At 46.2% G+C, this 9,676-nt stretch overlaps 1 protein-coding gene across 1 annotated transcript; it reads left to right on the plus strand.

The window, feature by feature from the left end:
- Window positions 1–2,382: 2,382 nt before the first annotated feature.
- LOC113232670 (utrophin-like) lies at window positions 2,383–8,178 on the plus strand (the record flags this gene model as incomplete). Its single annotated transcript, XM_026467437.1, has 8 exons — window positions 2,383–2,519; window positions 4,894–4,982; window positions 6,553–6,614; window positions 7,053–7,145; window positions 7,236–7,374; window positions 7,451–7,572; window positions 7,692–7,890; window positions 8,075–8,178. Coding segments are annotated over exons 1-8 (945 nt in total), but the record flags the coding sequence as incomplete, so codon positions are not given.
- Between the last annotated feature and the right edge of the window lie 1,498 nt (window positions 8,179–9,676).

The raw sequence follows: 9,676 nt of genomic DNA on the forward strand, positions 1-9,676 counted from the left end.
CACTTATAACCTAATGCTAAGCTAACTCAGCTATCCTTATATCATCAGCTAACCTTATGCTAAGGTTTGCTGATGATAGTACTGTAATTTTTGACATTGGGCGACGTAATATACCTGACCAAGAAATAAACAATGAAATAATATCTATAGTAAAATGGTTACAAAACAATAAACTACAAATTAATCTGAACAAAACAGTGTACATGGACTTTAAACACAAAACTAATAAGACATAAACCCAATATGACATAAGTTATATGAATACAAAATTTAAGGAGGAAGTCACATAATTTTTAGGAATCTATATAGATAATAATATAACATGGGAAAAACATTTAGGAATCTTGTGTATGAGAATAAATGGATTTGCATACGCTTTATGGAGACTATATAAAGTTGTGCACCAAGATGCATTACTAGTGGCATACCACGGATACATCTCGTCAATCATAAGATACGGCATTATATTCTGGGCTAATGCCAAACGCAGTACGGACGAATTGATTGCACAAAAAAGATGGATAAAGTTTTTTATACGCACAAGCACATCCTCCAAATACAGAGTCAGTGTAATTTCGCTTCGAGAGGATTAAGGAGTCGCAAAGTTTTATGCGTAAGTCCACAGTAATATAGGAAATGAAACTATTTTTCTGGATTTAAATTGCGTATATTTGTTTTTTCAAATAAACCGACGTATCGGGCTCTTTACAGGTCCCATGGTCACGGTTGACTGAGGCAGTACAGTCTTCAACCTCTTCTACCAAGATATAACTTACACACAACCAAGATATAACTTACAACCTCTTCAACAAAGATATAACTTATCTAATATTAATGCAAACCACCCTATTTTTTCACTATAGTTACAATAGTTATAAATTAAATACCTTATTTTTAATTTTACAAAGAAAACATTCCAATTTACGCTGCATTAAATTTTACAAATTATTTTATCGAATGAATTTTTATTAAGTTTAATTTATTAATTAATAATAGAAATTAGAACAAACTGAAACATATTAATTAGTACGGCAGTCTTATATCTGTTTGGGATTTTTCATCAGAGGAAATACTGGATCCCAAACTGGTGGTACGGAGAAACCATCTTCCTTGTTGAAATTAGGATGTTTTTTTAATTTCAATGGCCTCTCGCAGCAACCTGGGTAGATAACGGACTTCTTTTGCAAGGACCTGGGGTTTGTCAAACTTCATTGAATGTGTAGGTTTATCCATGACATGCTCGCAGACTGCAGACTTGCTTACGCGAAGGTGTTTGACATCAGCTATATGTTCTTCGACACAGGTACAAATACTTCGCTTCGTTTGTCCAATATAAGAGAGACCGCACTCACATTCAAACTTGTGAACTCCCGCATCCTGTAAGGGGATGTTACATTTCATGGGTCCCAGGAACTGAGAAATCTTCCTCAGGGGCTTGAAACACGTCTTGATAAATGCACGCCTGAGGACTGTTCCGATATTGTCTGTATCACCTCTCACGTAAGGTAAAATGGCAGATCTTCGCTCGACTGTTGGTGGTTTCACACGGGGACTGCGGCATTGGCGTGGAATCTTCAACTTATTCGCATGTAGGACTTGCTTTAAATGCTGAAGTTCCCCCGCCAGATGATTACTGTCGCAGACACCATGTGCTCTTTGAAACAAAGATATGCCCACGGTAGCTAACTGGCTGGGATGGTGATGGGAATTACCATTGAGGTACCTATCTGTATGGCTTTTATTTCGAAATACAGTATGGCCTAAGGTGTTATTAGGATTTCTTTTAATAAAACATCTAAGAAAGCTAAAGTACCACAATTCTCTTGTTCCATAGTAAATTGGATTCTAGTACTAAAAGAATTAAGATGATCCAAGAAAGAAATATGCTATCTTTAGGTAATATAATATAATATGTGAAAGTATCATCAACGTACCGTTTGAAAATCTTCGGCCTAGCATGGGTAAAACTCGCTCCTTGAAGTCTTCCATGAAAATATCGGCAACAACGGGAGATACCGGAGAGCCCGTCGCTACACCGTCGATTTGTAGGTAGAATTCATTATTCCACAATAGATAACCTGATGTTAGGCAGTGTTCTAATAATTCTGCATATTCAATAGATATATTATGTTCCCTTAGCTTTCTACGTACAATTTCAATGCAGTACTTTACTGGTAGGTTGGTAAACAGCGACTGAACATCAAAACTGACCATTGTGTAATCATCAGTTAACCGCGCACTTCCACTCGTTGTGTACCACCGCAAAGATAGCTACTAAACCGGTTAACAGCATTACGGTCGAAATCATAATAAATTACTTTAGAAATTAAAAGCTGGATGTCAACGGTATCAAAAGTGCGAGAAAAATCAAGTAAAGTGAGAATGGATCCCTCTCCAGTATCATGTGCAGACAAAATATCATCAACTACGTGCAGCAGTGCTGTAGTAGTGCTATGTCCCTTCCTGAAACTTGATTGTTTCGAAGGCAAGATTGCGTTGAAGAAGGCGTTGGTCTCCAGGTACTCTGTCATTTGTTGCCACATCACCACCCTTTCGACTATTTTCGACATTTATAGTAGGATGCTTATTGGTCGAAGGTCCTTGAGATCTTGTGGAGTATTGATCTTTGGAATGGGCCTAATTTTCGCTAATTTCCATTGGTCCGAAAATTCACTTATGTTAATAATATTGACTAAAGCTGTGATAAATTTTAAAGTATACGGTAGGGTAAGTAATACCATATCGCGAGAAATGTCGTCTATACCGCTGGCGTTATGTCGTATGCTATAAACTATTGCATTATACAAGACTTGTGTAGCTGTTCCACTCGTGTGTAAGATGATCAAAATTTGACAATACACCAAAATACACTCCCGTAGACATTTTTGTAAAGAAAGTACGCGAATCCGCTCGTCGTCGCCACTCTTAAATATGCGGAAGGAGAAAAGGTAAACGTGAAGGAGCGACAATCAAACACGGTAGCGAGTGTGCATCCACTCGTTTATTCTCCAAATTGTCACGTCCGACGCAGCCCTCTCTTAGGCGCTTCCCCGCATATATATCAGTAACTTTTTTTAAATAAAACTAGAAATAAACAAAATTTTAAGATAAATCGCTCCCATACATTTAATATGACAGTCGTAGAGAAGCTTGCATGCATTATATGTCGGAGTGACATTACGATGACGTTCACGAAGCAAACTCCATGCGACACGTTTAATTTTATAATATTGTTTTGACAGTTTTTGATGTGAAATGGAACGCGACACTGACTTGTTATTTCTAACAAACAGATGGCATTAATACTAATTCGTTAAATAATTGTAGAGGTCTCTACTAGGTAATTATTAAAAGAACAACACATAATGTTGTTGGCACTCCCAGTGTTTGCCATTGGTCAAAACTGGTCTGTCCATGCTTGACAGGTTTGCTAACTGTATTAGAGTGTACGCATGCGGAGAAACCGCCGGCGGACTGGAGACATTTTATTATGATTTCGAATGGCCTTGAAGTGCATACTAATTAAAATTATATCAATTGCGATATATTTCCGCAGTTAAATGTATTGAAGTTAATTACACGCAGTAAACTTGTTACATTGAGTTTTCATTTGTAAACCCCCGGTACCGGCGGAGCATAGACTGAAGTGGCAGTGGGCGGGGCACATAGCTAGGAGTACCGATGGCCGTTGGGGCGGAAAGGTTCTTTAATGACGACCGCGCACCGGACGACGCTCAGTGGGTAGGCCCCCCACTAGGAGGATCGACGATCTGGTGGAGGTCGCTCGAAGCCGATGAACGCGGGCAGCGCAGGACCGAGTGTCGTGGAGATCGTTGGGGGAGGCCTATGCCCAGCAGTAGGCGTCGTATGGCTGAATGATGTATAACCGTTAAATATCACTCAAAGGCTTCGCTATAATTAAATACAAAGTTGTGTACTTTGATTAAAGAACACGTTCAAAGCACACAAATAAAAATTAAATCTTACTTGCCGAAGCGATGTACCAAATGCCGCGCTTGGTACTAAGTCCAAAACGTGTTCGAACTTGCAAAGAAAAAACACGTGTCGCGTGAACCTAAAATAATGGTTAATACTTACATGAAAACAGGTTCACAAATTAATTTTATACATCTAAAATCAAAATAACAAAGTATTAACGAAATGTAAATGGACTGAAAATCGAAGAATATATTTTTCACGTGGATCGTGACTATGGTGTGGCAATGACCACGACCTTCACGGCGGGAAACAAGACTACGACCCTCTCTCCTCGAGAGGGTCCCCACATGCATGGTGGTGGTAGGGAATGAACAAAAGATATAGCTACATCCGGTAGAAAGAGACAACTATATAAGGCGGGAAACGTAGTGCCTATCTCAATTTATATAAGCTTCGAATAAGGGTACAGTAAAGTTAATACAATATTATATCGATACCTAACGAACATGTGTAATTAGGTATTAGTATTCTATTAATAGAATTATAGATAACAGATTCGCGTTAGAATTTGCCGCTCTGACCACGTAACGTAATAGTACGAGAAAGTGATGGGTAACCCTGCCATTTCACGCACACATTTGCGCGTGTGCAAATAGCGCCATGCTCTATGTAGCAGTAGTAGGTAAATAACTTTCGACTATTGTATGGAGTGTCCGGGGTGTGCCCGTGACACTGGATAATTTTTAAATTTTCGGAATAATTCACCATGCTATCACCAAACTCTCATACGTTCACCATATTTTAAAGTCTATCTGGGAAGAGAAAAAGTAGGAGGTGTTAGAAGGCACGTCATAAAAGGCATCAGGGGCCAAGGACCTGTCTAAAATTTCTTCAAGATTATAGCCAGATTCGCTGACTTTATTATAGAGTTAGCTGTTTAGTGATCTGTGGCAGATTCAGGCTGGGAGCGAACCAGCGCAGCGCGCTGGGTGGGAGCAAACAATATCTAATAAAGATCGGCAGACCGCAACAATCGGAAGTAGGTATGTGCCAGTGGTGGCGGTGGCGGTGAACTAGCCCACTCGCGATATCTTACAATTTTGCTTACAATTTTTAGTTAGTGAGCAGTGGTCAATTTACGTAAGCATTCGGTTTAATGATTGCGATCTTGAAAGCGTGGGAGGTCGTAGTGGCGGGTTCCGTCCCGGCGGCTCAGGTGCACCGTAAGCAAATTTATTTATTTGTCATAACCTACCTACATTGTATTATCAGGTCAGCTTTTCAGATCACTATGAGCTAGTCAAACACTCAGAACTGCACGATTTTCTTAGCTCCAAGTGATTTTATGTCATCTAGTTGGGACACGCGTAGTATCTATGTCGACAAGAGTATAATTTTAAGATTTCTTGCTTTCCACCACAGTTTCTTTCTTCCATGCTTTCCACTGATCAGTTTTCTTAAAAAAAGGATTGTCTTAGCCGCACTTTGCATTTCTTTGTTTACTATAAATTTAATCATATTCTGTAGACAAAATCTTTAAATTGTTGTAGTAAGTGTTTACGATATTACGGAATTCAATAATTTGTGGCTCATGACGTGTAGAAAATGTTCGATTCTCGCAAAAAACTGAAAGATTACGGGATGTTGAGACATGGTTGAGATCATGTTAGTTTGATGAGAAACCAAAACTACGTATCTAGGCAACAATTTCTAGATCGTGTGTGAATATTACTTTGATTTGTTAATATCCAAATTAGGGTTAAATTAACGAGCGGGCTCGAAACAAACGAAGTTGATCCTAATTTCTCATTTCTCACGCATCTATGGGCAAAACTATGATAGTAGCAGTGGAGCTCCTTGTGAAAGAGTTCGTCCAGGGAAGTACTGCCGCCTTACCTATTTCTATTTTGAAGGGTAAGGGTGCTGGTGAAATTACAGGCGCATGAAGCTCGTCAAATAACGTCTCAGGGTGATGGGCGCGCCGCGGAGCGGGTGCGCGAGGACGCGGCAGACGCGCACCTGCTCCGGCGCAGACGTACGGGGAGAAGGCGAAGGCAGTTCGCTGCTCGCCTGATCCCCTAGTGAGACCAGCGGGCTCTGGACAGGGACTCCGGAGTCTGCAATGCACGGCCTCACTCGTCTGGGGGGTGGGTCGGAGGACAACCGACTCGCCCCTCCGTTGGCGCGGGAGCCCTGGCGTAAGCTATCGGCGTCGTGGTGAATGTTCACTGATCCCACGGCGCCGACACAACCGGCGAGAGGGAAACCCGGGGGGGTTTTAGTGGGGGTTTAGTCCCTCCAGTCTGGAGAGAGAGTCCCCACATAACTCCTGAGTCTCCCTGGGCTCAGGGGTATCCATAAAGATTTCCCCCCCGTCAAAAAAAATAAAAAAAAGGGTGATGTGCGCAGTGGCAGTGCGCCTCAGATCTTTGAGATTTAAAGCTCTGAGTGGCACAGCAACTGTTATGTACAGGCGTGTAACTCATCATCAGGCGCATGACTTGTTCGTCCCGTCACTTGATATTGTACAAAAAAAAACAATATTTAAGTTTTTCAAACGGCGCAGCGCAGCGGTAACGGTTCTAGGTTAATGAAGTTGTCATCTGTTTACAGACGAACGCGAAGATGTGCAGAAGAAAACTTTTGCGAAATGGATCAATTCACAACTAGTCAAAGTAAGTCTAATGTTATCTTATCTGTGTGTAATTTTTGAGAGGAAGCCACCTCCCTACCCCTTTTGTACAAAACAGCTTAATGGTATTTGTTGTCTGAAACAATTATCTCTACTTAGATCTTAGACTACCATGTGGCAAATGTTCTCGTCTCGAACTAAAAGGAATGAATAATCGCCAGTATAACGAGGCATTGCTCAGAACATGCGGACGGAAATGTTCGTTTCCTAAATTGGTCTTACTGGACCTCATTTGGCGCCTCTTGCGCTAATAGCTAGTTAACAATAAATGCACCTGAAATACTTGTATTTCAAGTTGCTTTCACATTTCAGGCCTTCTGTAAAGTAACCAAACGACTGTACTAATTCAAAGAATAAAACCAGGGTCGAATTTGTGGCATGAGCACAAAGCACAAAAACTATTGTGATTGTGTGTCCGCAGAACAACAAGCAGCCGGTAGAAGAGTTGGTGGCGGATCTACGCGACGGAGAGGTGCTGCTGTCGTTGCTGGAGATCCTCACAGCGCAGCAATATGTACGGACTAATTTAACCGTGTGATTGTTGGTGGATGTTTATCTTACGTTGCTCAATTCTGCTAAATATGCTCATTGAAATACCGAACAGAAACGCGAGCGCGGGCGCATGCGCGTGCACCACGTGAACAACGTAAACACGGCGCTGGCGGCGCTCGAAAGCAGCGGCGTCAAGTTGGTGAACATCAGCGCAGCGGATGTCGTCGACGGGAACCCGAAGCTCATTCTCGGTGAGTGGCCGTACCGTCCTATGGGAATGCAAAATTGCTTCAGGGGCGTGTGCTAAACGACCGATTCGTGTTGCAGGGCTTGTGTGGAGCATCATCGTGCATTGGCAGGTGCACATGCACCTACGCGAGCTTGCGCCCGACACACACCATTCTACGCTGGAACGCACGTTGCTGGCCTGGTGTCGCGCACACACCCAGGCATGATAGTTTATTCTTCCTCGAATCAACTGGATAGATTGTCTCTCCGTCACTCCCGTCTCGTCTTTGACTAGAACACCTGGCGCTAGGGGACTAACCGGTGTCTTACGGTGTTGCAGAATTACAGCGGGGTGGAGGTGCGCGATTTTACGACGTCGTGGTCGGACGGGTTGGCACTGAACGCGCTACTGCACCGCTGGCGGCCGCAGCTGTTCGATTACGCGGCCGTGTTGCGGCGTGCGCCGGTTGCGCGGCTCGAACACGCCTTCGCGCTTGCGCATACACATCTCGGTATCCCGAGGTTGCTCGACCCCGAAGGTCCGTGTTGTTTTTGAACGGTGATGGGCCTACTTTTCAAGCGACTCTCGCCGAAAGGCTCGCCGCAGTCGTGCTTCCGGACGAGCAGTTATTGGCCGAGTTGCGGCGTCCGGGACGACTGCGGGGGGTTCGGTTCGTCGGGAGCGGCGATGAAACTCACGAGGTACGAATTCGTTGTCGACAGACGTTCACACCCCGCGGCCGGACAAGAAGTCGATCATGATGTACGTGATGTGCCTGTTCCAAGCGCTCCCGCACGGCGCGGAGGACGCGTCTCCGGCGCGGCTCCCGGCGGCCGAGGCGGTCGAGGCGACCGAGGCGGTCGAGGCGGCCGAGGCGGTCGCCTCCGACGACGCGGACGTCGCCGTCGTCGAGGTGCGTCTCCGCGTCTCCTTCGCTTTCGCGCGTCCGGAGCCGCCGGTTACGATCGTGGGTCTCGGCGCAGGAGCCGGGCGGGCGCGCGTCGCGGCCGCTGTCGGGCGCCACCACCGCCTCGGCGGAGCTGGGCGGGTACGGCGCGGCGCTCGAGGACGCGCTGGCGTGGCTGCTGGAGGCCGAGGAGCGGCTGGCCGCGAGCCCGCCGCTGCCGGCGCCCGCCGCCGCCGACGCCGACGCGGCCGACGCGCCCGCGCGGCTGCACGAGCTGAAGGAGCACTTCCACGCGCACGAGGTGAGGCGGCGCGCCCGCGGGGCGGGGGCGGCGCGGGGCGGGGCGGGGGCGGCGCGGGCTCACGGGCGTCTCTCGCAGCGGTTCCTGCTGGAGCTGGCGGAGCAGCAGGCGCGCGTGGGCGCCGTGCTGGAGCAGGGCGCGCGCCTCGTGGGCGACGGCGGGCTGTCGCGCGACGAGGCGCACGAGGTGCGGCTGCAGATGCGCCTGCTCAACCAGCGCTGGGAGCAGCTGCGGCTCGGCGCCATGGAGCGCCAGGCCGACGTGCACCGGCGGCTCATGCGCCAGCAGCACGACAGCCTCGAGGGATTCCGGTGCGTGTCGCCCGGCGCCGGCCGCAGTAGGGGGGAAGCACTCCCGGGTCGCGGGTGTACGGACACGCGTAGGCAACCGCGATTACCCCCGAACTCGCGAGGTAGACAAATGTAGACCGTACGGACGTCTCTCCCGGCCCGCGAAGCGAACCCGGGGCCTCCGCACGGCGGTCCGGCACGGTAACCGTTCGGCCACGGGAGACAGTTGACTATAGGAATAACGGTGCAGTCGGCCCGACGAATGACATTCTTCACCAAGTTTTCTTCGCGCCGCCGGAACCACGAGTCCCCGCGAAACCGCCCGAGGCGAAATCGCCCGTAACGTCAAGCACTCGAATAACTTCTCCGCGTACCCGAGTACAAAATAAAAACGAAGACCGTTCGGACAAGTCGCCGTTCTCCACTTTGACAAAAACCCTTCAACGAAGCCAATCAGAATGAAATTCCAGCCGCCGTTCAACCTTTGCGAAAAACGGTAAATTCAAATTCAAAATAATCTTTATTTCATAGGTAAGCATTATTACACTTGAAATCGTCACAATGGTTAAACTCTACCGCTCATTCGTACGGCAGATTCCCCTGAGAAGAATGAGCAAGAAACTCTAGGGGTTGCTCTTTGTAAATAACATTTACAATATTTTTTTTTATTTGATACATCAGAGACCGAGACTACCTCCATGAGCTAAACGGGTTACTACCACGGATTTTTGTCATCCAAGTACGCAGAAGTTGTATAATAACCTTTAGTATAAAGTTTTTGTTTCACTATAGTTTTAAACCTCGTGAAAGGCAAATTTTGTATATC

The sequence above is a fragment of the Hyposmocoma kahamanoa genome, unplaced genomic scaffold, assembly GCF_003589595.1.
Source record: "Hyposmocoma kahamanoa isolate Upper Pololo Valley unplaced genomic scaffold, ASM358959v1 76893, whole genome shotgun sequence".
NCBI classification, from domain to species: Eukaryota; Metazoa; Arthropoda; class Insecta; order Lepidoptera; family Cosmopterigidae; genus Hyposmocoma; species Hyposmocoma kahamanoa.